The sequence below is a fragment of the Centruroides sculpturatus genome, unplaced genomic scaffold, assembly GCF_000671375.1.
Source record: "Centruroides sculpturatus isolate CEXI.00-Female unplaced genomic scaffold, Cexi_2.0 scaffold571, whole genome shotgun sequence".
Classification (NCBI taxonomy): domain Eukaryota; kingdom Metazoa; phylum Arthropoda; class Arachnida; order Scorpiones; family Buthidae; genus Centruroides; species Centruroides sculpturatus.
In genome coordinates, this window is record NW_019385013.1 from 174,081 (window position 1) to 190,715 (window position 16,635).

Here is a 16,635-nt window from a genome sequence, read left to right on the forward strand (position 1 = left end):
AAACATTAGTGTGGAATAGTTAAGGTGAATATATATGGTGTTAAAGTTAAAAATTATGAAAACTTAATACAATGTTGGCCTATACTTGTTGAAAAGCCAAACCAAAATATAGAAATCATATACGGTTGGAAAGGGCTTCTCAGAAGCAATCGAGTGATACCCATAAAACACCATATTATAGAGTGAAGAAGTGCTGGGAACATGAAAAAACATGGAGATCTGAAGGACTTCATACTGTTAAGGAATGATTATGATAATCTCATACATATAATAATCTCAAAGAAAATATTACCCGTCATTGGTGTAGCAAACATAACTGGCACCCGAGGCATGACACTTTATTGATGCCCCTCCCTCCTCCAGAAACACATATAGTTTGTCTTGGAGACTATTTGGGTGCCCTCTGCGAGTGGCGCCCGGTGCATGATACACCCCCTTGCACCCTCCTTGCACCCCCCTTGCTAGGCCACTGTTACCTGTTAATGTACACTTATTCACATAAAATACATGGCCATGTCCCTGACACAGCCACACCCCACTTTTTTTACATAAGTTATTTATCTAAATATATAAAATTACTTGTCCTGACTGACTGAGTCACTGATTGATTCATCATCGCCCAGAGCAAACCGCTGAATTTAAAGAGGTGAAATTTGGTACACAGTTAGGGTATGTCATGAAAACGCACACTAAGAAGGGATTTTTCAAAATCCCCCCCAGGGGGAGAGGGAGAGCATTAAGTCTTAACCGGAAGAATGGCTTCTACTGTACTATTTTAGATGCGATTTTCTGTTTTTATCTGCGTTTTTGTAGGGTACACCATGGCAATGCACACTAAGAAGGGATTTTTCAAAATTCCTCCGCGGGGGAGGGAGGAGGATTAAGGCTTAACCAGAACAACAGCTTCTACTGCACTATTTTAGATGCAATTTTCTGTTTTTATCTGTGTTTTAGTAGGGTATGCCATGAGAATGCACACTAAGAAGGGATTTTTCGAAATTCCCCCTGCGGGCGGGAGAGGGAAAAGATTTAGTCTTCATCGAGTACTTAGGTGTATTAAATTAATAACATTTCAGACATTGGTATAAATATTTTTATGTATTTCGATTTTAAAAATGTTCGAACCGTTTTAAATTTAAATTTGTTATTGCATATTGGTTTGATTATAGAACGATTGTAAACGTTCCAGAAAATTGATAAAATTGAAAATAGTTCGTTTGATTTTTGGCAATTTTCATCATTCTCAGCGGTAGGTGTTATATAACAATTACCATGGTTGTTGAAATACTGAATATAAATGGGGTTTGCTTGCAAAATCCATGCGGGCAAAGCCGCTGGTAACAGCTAGTTTAATATATTGTGATAAAATATATATTAAACAGTGGGGAGAAGGTAACAATCATAAATAATTCAAATATATTTCTTTCTGATACATAGATATTCAAAAATTCAAACAAATATGAATCAAAAACTGTACATGTAAATAATGGATGATCCCTTAGCAAATTTCTAAGTTTATATATTTTTGCTAAAAGATCATTTATTAATTACATGTACAGTTTTTGAGTCACCATCAGTCAACCTCCTTCTCTGTTGTGTACACTGATATACTTTTTGCAACTTCCTCAGGTACATGTACAGTTTAAGGGACTGTACCTGTAATTAATAGAGCCCTGAACTTTGCTATATTTCTAAATTATCAGATTTTAAATTGACATTAATAAAAATTAAAAAATAATAACATTCTAAGTATATATTTAACTGATAAAGATATTTTTTCTGTTTAATTAAAAATAATTAGACACTGAAAATCTTTTTAAAATTTACTAATGATAATATCAAAATTATAATTAAATAAATTAGAAAGTAAAACAACTTTATTCATTAGTTTCATGTTATTGGGAGGACCAGTTGGAGGGAAAACTACAACATTGAGAGTTTTAGCTGAAACACTTAATAACTTAAAAGAACAAGGAGTGGAAGGAGAAGAAAAAGTTTTGTACAGAACAATTAACCCAAAGGCAATTACTGTGGGTCAGTTATTTGGCCAGTTTGATGTTGTTTCTCATGAGGTAAAATGAATAGTAAAATTAAATTGTTAATTATAATAGAATTTTCAGTTAAATTAAAATGGTTCTTTATTTTAATAATTATACTTTCATTTATGCTTTCAGTACAAGTAAAAAAAATTTTATTTTTATAATTTATTTATTTGAAAAATTGATGTAAAAAAAGTTATACTGATAATAACATAATGAAAATTTCAACAGAAATTAATTAAAAATTATAAAAATATAGAAAATAAAGATATGGAGTAAACATTATTTTTTAATGTTTCAATTTATAATATCTTAGTAAAGTTCATATAGTAACTTTACTAATATATCAATCCACTTGGATTAGCAGTTGTATTACTTACTCCATTCTCATCATTTTCATTGAGAGAATAACATACTCTTTACTTCTGGAATTCATTCAGTAAAGTCAATTCATGTTTTGTTTATCCTTGTTATGATATTTGCTAATGTGACAGCTTGATACTGCTGAACAGTTGACACTAGAAGTGTTTTCTTTATGCTATTATAAATAAAAATTTTATGCAATTATTTATGTTTTTCATTTACTTAAGCATACAAATATAAATTAGGAGTTAATAGGAATATCATAAGATTATTTATATGAATTGAATAGTAGATAGTTTATTGTATTTTTTACATCATGTTACAAGATAATTGATGCTACATGATCTTTTGAGACTTACAAGAAAACTTCAAATTATTTAGAAACTAGTAAGGTTTTTATTGAAACAAATTAAGACCATACATTTCTGAGTAAATATATTTGAATCTTCTATGGAAATTTTGACTCCAAAAAATATGTTAAAAATGAACATGTTAATAATGTATATTTGTGATCAATATTTAGCAATTTTAGTTATTTTTAAATGCATATTAAAAAATTGAAATATATATTAAATAGTTCATACTTTTGAATTATATTTTTATCTAATTTTGATGTGTGTTATCAAAAAGTATTATATTTAATAAAACATTTAAAAAGTTTTTATTTAATTTAGTGGACTGATGGAATTACTGCAAGTATCTTCCGAAAGTTTGCTGTTGAATCTTCAGAAAGAAAATGGATTATATTTGATGGTCCTGTAGATACTTTGTGGGTAGAAAGTATGAACACTGCACTTGATGATAACAAGAAGGTAATTCTCAATTGAGAACAATAAAATTAATGAGTTAAAACAATATATATTATTAAAAACAGCAAAGTTGAGTTTTAATGTAAAACAAGAATTATTTAGTTAGCTTATAGTGTATGAATACATAATAATAACATATAGGAATACAAAATAATATGAGTTTATAGGAGATCAGGGTAGAAATACAATTAGATTTAACAAGAGATTTGATTAATGAAGTTATTAATGAGTTCATGAAGCCAATTTTATAGTAATACTAGCTGCAAGGACCCGCTTCGCTGGGTTTTTATTTGTATTTAACGATAGTGAAGATTAAGATAATTACATTATAGCTAATCTTACCTGTTTTCACAGAATGCAAGAATTAGGTCCCCCGTTTCCAGACTAATTAGAGAATTTTTATGTTTAGTTAAACGAACTATTTTCAACGTTTCTGGAACGTTTACGATAGTTCTATAATCGAACCAATATTCGAATTTTATGTTTGAATTTAATTCAAATAANTTTTTTAATTATTTTAACATCTCTTTTTAATGCCAGAGTGAATAAAATGAAAATTTTTACTGTTTGTAGTCTTATTTTCACTTAATTCATCAGTCAGTTATTGCTTTCAGTTATTGATAACTAAGCAAGTCCCAAAATGATTATAATAAACAGGATCTAATGTATTTTTATATTAAAAGGTTACTTTACATTATAGAGTATTTAATCTATTATTCAATTTAATTTCAGTTATTAAGATCCCTTTTGGATGTAAACCTACCAAAATTTCTCTCTTGTGATATACCACTTTTTCAAGACATTATTTCTGATCTTTTTCCTGATACAGAAGCTCATCAAACTGATTATACTGTAAGTACAAAAATTAATAACTTATTATTTTCATTACTCTATTATAAATTTTATTTATTTATTTATTTTTACAAACAATATCTAACAACAATTACAAACAACATTTAAATCATTATTTTTAATTAATTGTTACTAATACTAAATATTTATTAAAATCTTTAAAAAAGTCATGAAATAAATTTTTGAATAATTATATTTAAATTTATTATTAAAAATTATAACATATTATTTACAGGAATCACCTATCAAGTTTAATATGTTTTACGACTGAACAATGATATACAAATATTACTCAAAAATCATTTAAATCAGCATTTGGAGCCATGTTTGTCGTAAAGTCAAAAATAAACCAAACTTTTGATGTTACCTAGGAAAAACTGTAATTGTGAACATTGATGCATTTGAACATTTACTTAGATATATCAGTATTTGTTTAGCACATTGTAAATGCCTGTATTCAGATGTATGTAGAATGCAAAACATCAAAATATTGGAGTATGTGGGTGTATTTTGGAATGACACAAATCAAGCAACAAATCAACATTAAATTCTACATCAAACTTGGTGTAAACTTTACCATAACATTTAATTTGCTTAAAGAAACTTATGATACTATTTCATATACACAATGGTATGAATGGTATAAGTGTTTTAAAGAAGACCATGAATCAACAGAGATTGATTCCCATCGATTTAGTTTTACTTTTAAAAGAAATGAAGAAATTATTTTTTGAATTTTTAAAAGAGACCAAAGGAGAACATGGGGAATATGATTGACATTTTGGGAATTCTGCAAGGCACTGTACTCACCATTCTTCACAATGATTTGAAAGTGCATTGCATATGTTCTTGTATTGTTCAGAGGAAGCAAGCATTGAACACATTGTAATTTAAATGGCTTCAAGTGCTGATTTGAATAATACTTGCATAAGATTTTGTCTACTTTTCATTCAAAGTACTGAAAAAGTAAATAAATTCAGTTGGCAAGTTTATGCCACTCTGTTTGAAAGATAAAACAAAACTGAGAGAAATTTTATAAATCAAAAACATAATTAGTAGTTTCTTAATTTATATTGAGTTTAGAAAGCTAGTAGTTTTATTTTTAATTCAATACATTTATAAAAATTGTTTCATAATTAGGATCATTAATAATAATCAGCTAGTAAATCTTTACTTGATATAATTTTAAAATAATAAAATAAATCCTCTTAAATACAAATTTAAACAATTTTTTAAAATTGAAATAACTTATATTTTTATTTAAGCCTGCAACAGTGAGTCGATGTGGTATGATATACATGGATCCATCATATCTTGGAATCCAGCCTTTGATAGACTCATGGATTGATTCATTATCCGAACTTTTGAAAATGGAACAGGAATATTTATCTTCATTTTGCAACTGGCTAATACCTGCTTCTCTTGAATTTATTGATACAAATTGCACAGTAAGAATTTTTGTATAAATTTTAAATTTGATTCTAATTTACAATTTTGTAGATATTAAATAAAAATGAATCGATTTAAAGCTCTGTAATATATTAAAGTATAAAACATTAAATATTACCAAAATTAATAAATTGTATTTTATTATATATTTAATATACATTGGTGATTTGGAAAGTTCCTTTGAATTGCACATAAGTGGCAATGTTATCCACATGAAACAGGTAGCATCATATTTGCTATTCATACAACATTTTTGTGCCAAAGAGGAAATAGAAAGTGTTGTCGCAGATGATGGAAGCAGAGAATATGGATTACAATGAAGAAAATGGAGAAAACAGAAATTTGTGCTATGATAAAGTATCTGGTAAAGAAGGGATTGAGATCAAAGCTGATTTAGATTAAGTGTTGAGGGTGTCTGCTTTATCATATTCTATGATAAGCAAGTAGGGAAGATGACAGTTGCAGCAGATGACCCACAACTGCTGTTACCCAGAAAACAGACAAAATCTATGATATGGCTGGCTGACTGCTGCTTGAAAGTGCAGGAAATTGCTTTGGTCATGAGCATCTCTGCTAACCAAGTATACAAATTCCTAACCAAAGAACTAAGCATTAATAAGGTGTCTGTGAGATGGATGCTGCATTTGCTGTCAGCTGAATAAAAATGTATGCAGGCAACAACTTCCAAAAGGAGGATTTTGACATTACCACAGGAATTTTGCATTGGTATGTGATCACACAGTGGTGCATCTAGGAGGTGGGCAAAGGGGCCCTGACACCCAAAGTTAAAGGAAAAGAAACATTTGCAAATATTCCAAAAATATTTTCCTATAATGACATGGCTTCTAGTGACTTTCACCTCTTTCCAAACCTGAAGAGGTCATCACTGAGGTGAACAGCTATTTTGCAGAACTAGGTGAATTGGCTTTTTTTGCTGGAGTGTAGGCATTGGAACACCACTGGAATGAGTGTTATTCTCAGAGATTATATTGAAAAATAAAGCAATTCAACCAGATTTTCTGTTTTGTTATATGCAATTTCAAGAACTTTCTGAGCCTCCCACATACAATAATAATAATAATACATAAAAAATTACAGAAAAATATATATACAGTAGAGCATTGATTATCTGACCCTGATTAACCGTCACATCGGTTAACAGACCGTTCTAGTCGGCAAATTTCAAATGTCCGCTAGTGATGTGGCGCTACAATATTTGGCTATGTCTTGGATACTTTAATATTATTTTTGTTAAATTTTTGCGTGTTTTATCTGGCATCAACGGCTTGACCATTGAAGGGAGGACAGTATTTAAACGAGACTTAATTTTCAAATTATGAGTGGTTGTTTGTTTTGTGAGCAATAAAATAATTTTAAAATAATTTTTTACGATACAATAGCGACGATTATTATTTTAAAAAAATTTGTTAGGCTAAACATCGATGAAAATTCAACACAAAGTTGGTTAATAGCGATATACTAATATACTAATTACATGGGATATCCTAATATAGTATACTAATAATGTATTTTTTTCATTCTTTTTGGTTATCCAATTTTTTCAGTTATCTGACCAACCTGAGTCCCCAATTGAGTCGGATAATCGATGCTCTACTGTAACTATATCATTGTTGAATAAATATAATATATGAATGTAGAAATAAATACATGTTTTGCAATATATTTTGATAAATAATTATTAATACAGTAGAGCATCGATTATCCGACTCAATTGGGGACTGGGGTTGGTTGGATAACTGAAAAAATGGATAACTGAAAAATATGAAAAAATACATTATTAACACAAAACGACTTCCAACAACTTAACACTTTGTTGAGTAGTAATAATCCACAAAAAGGTGGAGGTCGAAAGCGTTTGTGGAGTAGTTAAGAACATAACACTTGTACAGAAAGGTTTTCGTGGATTATTAAATACATTATTAGTATAGTATATTAGTATATCCCATGTAATTAGTATATTAGTATATCACTATTAACCAACTTCATGTCGAATTTTTATCGATATTAAGCCTAACAAAAATTTTTTTAAAATAATAATCGTTGCTATTGTATCATTAAAAATTAGAAAATTAAGCCTTGTTTAAATACTGGCTTCTTTTCATGGTCGAGCCAGTGTTGCCAACTAAAGCACATAAAAATAATATCAAAGTAACCAAGACATAGCCAAATATTGTAGCACCATATCACTAGTAGACATTTGAATTTGCCGACTACAACATGGTTGGTTAATCGATGTGACAGTTGATCGAGGGTCGGATAATCGATGCTCTACTGTAAATATATTTTTTGAATCACATCTCAGTTTTTAAACTGCAGTAAATAACTGTTGATTGGATAAACTGTATCAGTGATTCTCAAATGATATGCCACAGTACATTGGTGATAGAACAAGAAGTGGCTAGATGTGCTAAGAATATTGTGAAAGTATTTGTTAAAGTAAAAAATAAGTATTTGTGAAAGTAAAAAATAAGAAACCAATTTGTATAAAGATTATTACATCAATGATCAATTAATAGCTAGGCTAAGTCTCTAGGATAACTGCTATTATTGTACATAGTTATTCATAGTTCAATACCAGTATATACTAATATATTTTAAATTTCATACATGAAGTGCATCATAAGTCTGAGAACCACTGCTCTAAATGAAACATAGCATGTAAAATCAAATTTATATTGATTTTTCTTGATACATATTAGTTTCAATTTAGAAACAGACTTGTTAATAAATATTTTATTTGATGATAACTTTACAAAACAGAATTTTTTTATTTCTGACTGTATGAAGTTAACAATGATTGAATAGTATCATATTTATAATATAAAACAAAAAATTTGAATTTAATATAATATGTTTAATTTATAAAAATTTAATTAAAATTATATATGATATTTTTTGCCATTTTTATGAATAATAATAGGTATGTCTGTCTAAAAATATCCAATATAAATATAAAATACAGAAAAATATATTTATTTAAATAAGTTTTAGTTTAAATTTTTATTGTACTAAAACAATGTTTCATAATTCTTATATGTTTAAGTTCTCAGATTTTTGATGATTATATTTTATTAAAGGAATTTATATCATTTAGGAATTATTAATCCTGATTAATTAGGAATCAAACAGAGCAAATTACTGCTCTGTCTGAAAGTGCCTTGCGCAAATTTATTACCTCTCTTTCTTTAATTCAATTTAAATATAATTACTTNATTGAAAACTGTTGATAAGGTTTATCAAAATTTTAATTTTTTTTGTCAATTAAAATGGAAGTTCCTAACATAATAATTCTTTTATTATTTTACTAATTTATAATTCATTAGTTCATTGTATAAATATTTCAAAATACATCTTTACAGCAATTAATTCATTTTAACAAAAATCATCATGTTAACAACATGCTGAAGATCATGTCATTACTGATTAGTGAAATGAATTTTGAAGAGAACTTTGACAACCATTATTTAAAATCATGGATAACTGGGTGTTTTATATTTTCACTTATTTGGAGTGTAGGAGGGATGCTAGATTCAGAATCAAGAATAAAATTTAACACATTTATTGGACAAATTATAAATGGAATGTTGAAAAGTTATCCAATACCTCAAAATATTGGAAAAGTAGAAATGAAAGTTCCTCCTTCTGACTCTATATATCATTATGCCTTTGAGGTTAGTATTTTTGTTTAAGTATTATATTATATAATTATAAATTATATTTGGAATTTGAAATGAATTTTTTATAAAAATATAAATATACTTATATGAAATATATTTTTATTTTTATAGAAAATTCATTTATTTAACATTTCATCACTTGCTTAATTAATTTATTATAATTTAACATATTTCTTTACGTATAAATATTTTTATTTGATTATTCTTATCTTTCCGATTCTAGTTGTTAATAGTTCATGTATTTTGCCAATATTATATTAATTTATTACACGTATTATGTCAGTTATTATTAGAACATTAATTTTTTTCACTTAAGTTTATTTTGTACTGAATAAAACATTCAGTACAAAATAATTCTTTTATATTGTATTTTTTGTACACTATTTTTTCTGTATTATTATATTGCTGTATTATTGTTTACATCATTTACATGCACAATTTGAGATTGATATAATGATTTTAATATGGTGTAGTTAAAGTTTCTCAACAAAATTTACAAACATATTATTTCAAATTAAAATTGATCTTGTCCATTCTGCTCCATTCCTGCCAGGACATGAGTCAGTGTATTTGGTGTATAAGCACTGTATATATTATCTGCCATTAGTAGTTAGTTGCTGTCTTGGTTATCGGATTGACTGTTGCAGTATCACAGTGCTTGTGTTTGAGCAACCCTTGTTTTGCTTAATTATGGCTATAAAGCACAAGAGTAATGATGCTGAAAATTCAGATATGCTAAAGAGAAGCCATTAAGTGAAATACACACACCTATGATAAAGTTTAATTTGTATGGTGTATATACATATACATATACACACAGTGTATATAAAGCTTAGTATTATCTGCAGATTCAAGCATCCACTGGCAGGTGTCAAGAGGGAGAGCTCTGGGCTTGGAGAAAATTTAGCAGCCTGTAGTAATTTTTTATTTATAAAATTAATCTTATTTTTACTATCAGAAAATAAAATCCTTATTTGTTCAAAAAATGAGTAATAGAGGTCCACTCTACCCGATATCTTGTAAACACTCTGGGCAACCCTCAGTGGCGTCTTTGAATGTATTTCCTGTATATAAAAATGAAAAATAAATTTTGATATATTAATAGTTATGTACGTTAATTATGTAGTTTGTATTAATTTTTCAAAACTTATTTTCAGAATAAAGGCAAAGGTTCATGGAAATTATGGTTTGATTTCATACAGCCAATTGATTATTCTAAAGTGGTGAATTTACATCAGTTCATCATACCTACAATTGATACAGTTCGATATACATATTTCTTAGATTTATTTATAAGATATGGAAAGTAAGTATAAAATTGATATTCTAAAATTTATGAATAACAGTTTTCTAAGAATTTTTAATCCATTTTCTGATTTAATTTATAAAATTTGTTAAGTTTGTGTAATAAATTAATTAATTTAAGAATGGAATATGTTATTAATATAAAAGACTATATAATTTTTAAATCAATAAATTCATATAAAGAATGTACTGTTACTTTGTTGAATATTTTATGAATTTATTTTTTATCATTACAAAGTAAATTCTAAATTAAAAATTAAAATGTTTAAAAGTAAACTTGATTAAAAATAATAAAAATAAAGTAATATGTGGTCAGTATGTAATAAGATTAACATTTTTTCATAACTGCATATTAATAGATATTATTTTTTTCATTTTATAATTACAAAATAAAAGATGTGATACTAATGAAAAAATATTTGCATAGTAAAATCTATTAGAATATAGCAAATATAATTGTTAAATGTGCAGAGTGTAAAATTTCTTTTTATTATAAAAACTCGATAATGCCTGACAATATCATCTCAGTTCTTCATTAAAATAAAGAATAGTTGAGAGGATGGATAGAGATCAGATAGAAAGTGAAATATTACATTACATACATAATAATATTACATTTACATATACATATTACACAGTAATATTACATACATAAAATTATTTACATTTTTTGTTAGTGTTATTTTTGGATTTAGATTTAGTTTTCAAGATTCAGGAGATATATTTTTTAGATTGGTTAAAATCCTAAAAAAATCATAAAATTTTCTGGTAATCAGTCCTAATCCTTAGATATTATAGAGGAATATAAGATGACCACTTTTTTATTTAGTATTTGTAGCATTTGCATCAGTAAATTGTTTTAAAATCAAACTAGCAGAAAGATTTTATTAACGACTTCTGTGCCTATTGCATTGTCGTGTATGTTCCACTAACATCGCCTAATAACTAAAATAATCTCTTTTTTCACACATTCAATGATATGGATACTCTAAAAGGTGTTTGATAAGGTTTTGATAGAATAGAAAATAGTGTAGGCATTGGGATCTTAATTTGCCATTCAAGCATTCATATTCTCAAATCAATCCATTCTAATATTTACAGTACAACAATAGCATATTATGTTATTGATAAAAAGATTAGTTGCTCCAATAGTACTACCATAACATAAATAATACATAAATAATTATTTATATGTTATTATTAATAATTATGTTGTTAAGATAGAGTTTGTTTTATAAATCATGAAAGACAATCAGTGGTCTAAAGTGTAATGTGCATATCATATAGTAATTCATATCTTCTATGTATTACCAGTAGTGCATTATCCTATGGGCAAAAAGGGCAATTGCCTAGGAGCCCTGAACCAATCTTTTATGAAGTCATTACTGTAGTAATAATATCAAAATTTAAATCTAGACCATATCTCGGAAACCTCAATTGCTGGTATACTTAACCCTCCAGAGGTGAAGTTAAAAAAAAATGTATGAGGATACCAGGGAATTCTCTCCAAAAATTTCTCAAAGAAAAATGTCTTTAGCCAACACTGTAAATGGGGCCTGTAGTTCAGATTTTCCTGGATCCTATGAAGCTGTAAACATGCCACTGTGTATTACTAGTATTATATTTGATGTAAAGAAAACAGAAAACTTTTTATCAGATAAGTTTTTGACAATTATGTATATGAAATCAGATTGAAAACTGTTGATAAGGTTTATCAAAATTTTAATTTTTTTTGTCAATTAAAATGGAAGTTCCTAACATAATAATTCTTTTATTATTTTACTAATTTTAATATGAGATGTTATATTTACTTTTTATAATTTTATATTTTAAATTATGTTATTTTCACATAATTTTTAATGTTAATTTTGAAGAGAAAGTTAGAACTGTAATTGAGAAATATGTATTATATAAAGCTGAAAAACAAATTCTAGTTAGGAAGTAAGAATGATTTTTTAATGAAATACTCTCTTCTAAAACATAATTATTATATACATAGTGTGCAAAAATTATATTTTTATAAACATGTTTGTTATGTAGTGCTTCGGCACTATTATAAATTTTTTATGTTTTGTCTTGTGTTCATTTTATATCACGTTTGCATTCCTGTAACCTTTGTGTGGTCGTGTTTCACTGGTCTGTATTGGAATTTTGTATGTTGTAAAAAGTAAAAGGGGGGGTAAGTTCTGTTTGCTGTAAAACCACCTTTTAATGGCGAGGATGTATGTCGTGTGGGGATTGGTTGTTCAGGTAACTGTGTGAGTGTGATGGGAAGGCAAATGGAGGGAAGTATAAAAGCACATAACCCACATGCGTACACGATCGTTTGTTTTTTTGTTTTATGGTTTCCACGAACCTGAACTAGAGAGGACCACCGAGTGGAGATCAAGAAGGAACGAAAGGTGATGACAGACCATGATCATGCGTGAGGGGAGATTCGTCCATGAACTCGAAACGGAAATCAAGTCCATTGTTGTGAGATTGATATTCTGGAGTTCGCCAATATATGTTAATAATAGAACTTTGCGTGTATAACCTCATAAGACTATTATTTTTATATTTTTTTTGTGAACTTGTTGATGAACCACATGACCGGTATGGCTCACTTTGGAACTGCGTACCTCTGTTTTGTGAAATCGTCATGAATTGGGATGAGTCAGTGAGCGATCCATCTTGTAAAATATTTATAATTATTCCCTTTCCAGACCAAATGATTAACAATGAGTTAATCTGGTGATTGTCATGAGTGTTGGTAACTGTAGCCAGCAAGCATTTGTGTTATTCTAGGTTAAGTTCCTAATTCTTTGTTCCTGTTGAACTCAACCCGTAAGGTGTCCTTTTTGTGAAGTCATCATGCATGCATTTTTACCTAACAACAGTCTGGATTATTTCAATACATCCAAGACATTACAGTTAACATATAGACTGTAGTAATTATTATCTGTTTAAAATTAAAGAAATTAACCAGTAATTGAACATAATACATGTGTTGAATTTTAACCATGGATGTTTGAAACAAATGGTATTTGAAATTATTTATGAATGTACTATGTGAAGAATCCCCCAAAACATCTTTATGTATGGCTGAGAAATTAGGTTTAGACTGCTAATGGAAATATTTTAATGTGTTTAATCTAAAAAACAATACTACAATTTTTTAACTGAGAAAAATCAATTTCATTAGGAGAAAACTTTAAGTTAGAAATTATAACATCAAAAATTGTCTGTATATGTAATTAAATATATATATGTTGAAATTGGTGTTCTGAAACATGAAATATAAATAATTTGAATATAAGTAGCTTTTGCTAACTTTCAATGTAAATGAGATAAATGTATATATTAATAAGCTTCTTGCTTGTATTATTAATTTATAAGAAACATAGATAATTATAACTAATGAACTGGGTTTATTATTCTCCCAGCACATTTAATTAACACTTTCCAAAATGCATTTCAACTTTAATGGCACTTTTTAATTGGATTACATACAACGATAACAATTTAAACAAAATAGTCTATGGTAAGTATTGCCAACATTACAATAAATCTTAGATGTACAATAATTACAAAATATTATTAGAATTATAAAATATATCTAGATCAATAACTGACATTACTTTGTAATTATTTACAAAATGGACTAAGGAAACATATTACAGTAAACAAATGAAAAACCACTACAAGTTGATAAAATTACAATACAAGACAGGAAGGAAAATACCTTGGGATAGTCCTATTGTTTTGTTTATGGTTGTGATTATTTCTTTTTTTTTTCTGTCTCTGCATTTGTACGACATGCTAGCACAATTTTCATTTCGTAATATTTGTTCTCATTTGGACTGTTTTAAAAAATTCTATATCAATTCTTTTCACCTTTTCTGTTACAGTTATGAATGTTATTCTCATGCATATTTTTGGTCTTGATAATACTGTGATCTTACAGATTCACAAAAGNATATTTACGATAGAGGATATTCTTTGATCCTTCTTAAAATCTATTTAGGAATTAGCCTTAGTCCACCTGAGAGAAGGGAGAGAATTCTACTTACTAATTTGTAGATAGACGAGCCTTTTTGCTTATACGTCCGGTGTCGATGGTCCGTGTAGAAGGTAGTTAATCCCTTGGTTGCTGTTTTCTTGAAAGCCACCCCGATATCTGGGCCGAGCCCTCTTAATACTAATTTCGAGGGGGTGAGAACTATGACATTATTAATGATTTAGCCGCACACCTGCTAGTGTGTTGATATTTGGATCTAGCTAGTTCGGACAAATGACTCAGAGAAGTTTGTTTAATTTATTGTTATTGGTGTCAAAATGATATGATTTTATGATATAAATTCCTATAGGTTTGATGGCTCTCATCCATAAATTAACAATCACTTGACAATAATTTCTTTAACCTGGTCAACTATTTAGATATTGTTTATATCAAACATCGTGTTTGACTATGAACAAGGTGATTTATTGCCGTAACCACATGGTACGTGCAACCAAGAGGTGATAAGAAATATCTCTTATTCTCTTCTTGTTGATACCAACGTCTATAGAATTACTGTTAAACAAATAGAGATGATTTCTCTTATTGATATTTTAACATTCTCCTTTTTTTTTCTTATTCGAGGAGAGCGTCTCAGTCATTGACCGCAGAAGTCCCCCTTTTCTCTTTTACTAGGAAAATTCCTAGATTTATACTGATATAAAACAGAAAAAGGTTTTCGGACCTTCACAACTGTAATTGAGAAATATGTATTATATAAAGCTGAAAAACAAATTCTAGTTAGGAAGTAAGAATGATTTTTTAACGAAATACTCTCTTCTAAAACATAATTATTATATACATAGTGTGCAAAAATTATATTTTTATAAACATGTTTGTTATTTATAGAAAAGTGAGTAGTAATCCACTAATGCTATATGACATAATATGCATTATCCAAATTTTCAGTTTCATAATTGTGGTGTTTTGTTGTACCACGTAATTATAGTGGTTGTTTGAAATATACAAATACCTGAAGCCATGTACATTACCATGTAAATTTATTTTCAACAATATACAAAAATTCATTTTACACTATTGTTAGANAACTGTAATTGAGAAATATGTATTATATAAAGCTGAAAAACAAATTCTAGTTAGGAAGTAAGAATGATTTTTTAACGAAATACTCTCTTCTAAAACATAATTATTATATACATAGTGTGCAAAAATTATATTTTTATAAACATGTTTGTTATTTATAGAAAAGTGAGTAGTAATCCACTAATGCTATATGACATAATATGCATTATCCAAATTTTCAGTTTCATAATTGTGGTGTTTTGTTGTACCACGTAATTATAGTGTTTGTTTGAAATATACAAATACCTGAAGCCATGTACATTACCATGTAAATTTATTTTCAACAATATACAAAAATTCATTTTACACTATTGTTAGATTTACTGCTATACCTGAGTATACAATGTACAGTGGAGGGTAATAGGCAATGAACACAAACCAAATTAAGGACTTTACACTTCTTAATTTGCAGGTGAAAAAATATGATTTAATTTTTCGGGAGTCTTACAGGCATATTGATATACCGACAATTTATATCTATATCCTATACAGGCTTAAGTACTGTTAACACGTATCTATATCTACTCTCTATTCTACTACCTAATTTTAGTGATTGTACAACAAAGAACAAACAAATTGTCTTACATGTGTCCTTTGTTCAATTTGAAGGAATGTATATGCGATTCTCTTCAAAGTCTTGCTCCTAGATCTGGATGGAATTGGATTATTGTTCCTTCTTCCAACTGTCCATTCTCTTCTCTTTCCAACCACGTGCTTAAACACTTGAATCTCACTTATACCACATGTCCGACACAGTCCGAAGAGCAAGAAACAAAAAGTCCTTCTTTTAGGTGAGACACCTCCCTTTATACTTCTCCGTGGTTGACGTCACGAGTCGCAACCAATCATCCAGTCCCGCGGGTTTTACAAAATGTGGTGCTCGAGCACAAATGGAACAGGCAAAACATTAAAAAAAAAAAATAAAAACAAAACAATTTAATTTAAGTGACAGATCACTACACTATCAAGTAAAGGTTGATCAGTTAGAAGCATCACTT

The 16,635-nt window shown here is 28.2% G+C and overlaps 1 protein-coding gene across 1 annotated transcript in view; it reads left to right on the forward strand.

Annotated features, from left to right (window-relative positions):
• The window catches only part of LOC111633416 (dynein heavy chain 12, axonemal-like), a 172,523-nt gene that overhangs the window by 50,671 nt on the left and 105,217 nt on the right, over nucleotides 1-16,635 (forward strand). The window contains exons 17-22 of the mRNA XM_023377981.1: nucleotides 1,889-2,072; nucleotides 3,077-3,214; nucleotides 3,944-4,063; nucleotides 5,329-5,511; nucleotides 8,893-9,204; nucleotides 10,368-10,516. Of these exons, the coding sequence (XP_023233749.1) occupies nucleotides 1,889-2,072; nucleotides 3,077-3,214; nucleotides 3,944-4,063; nucleotides 5,329-5,511; nucleotides 8,893-9,204; nucleotides 10,368-10,516 (1,086 nt within the window). The remainder of the gene's footprint in view (nucleotides 1-1,888; nucleotides 2,073-3,076; nucleotides 3,215-3,943; nucleotides 4,064-5,328; nucleotides 5,512-8,892; nucleotides 9,205-10,367; nucleotides 10,517-16,635) is intronic.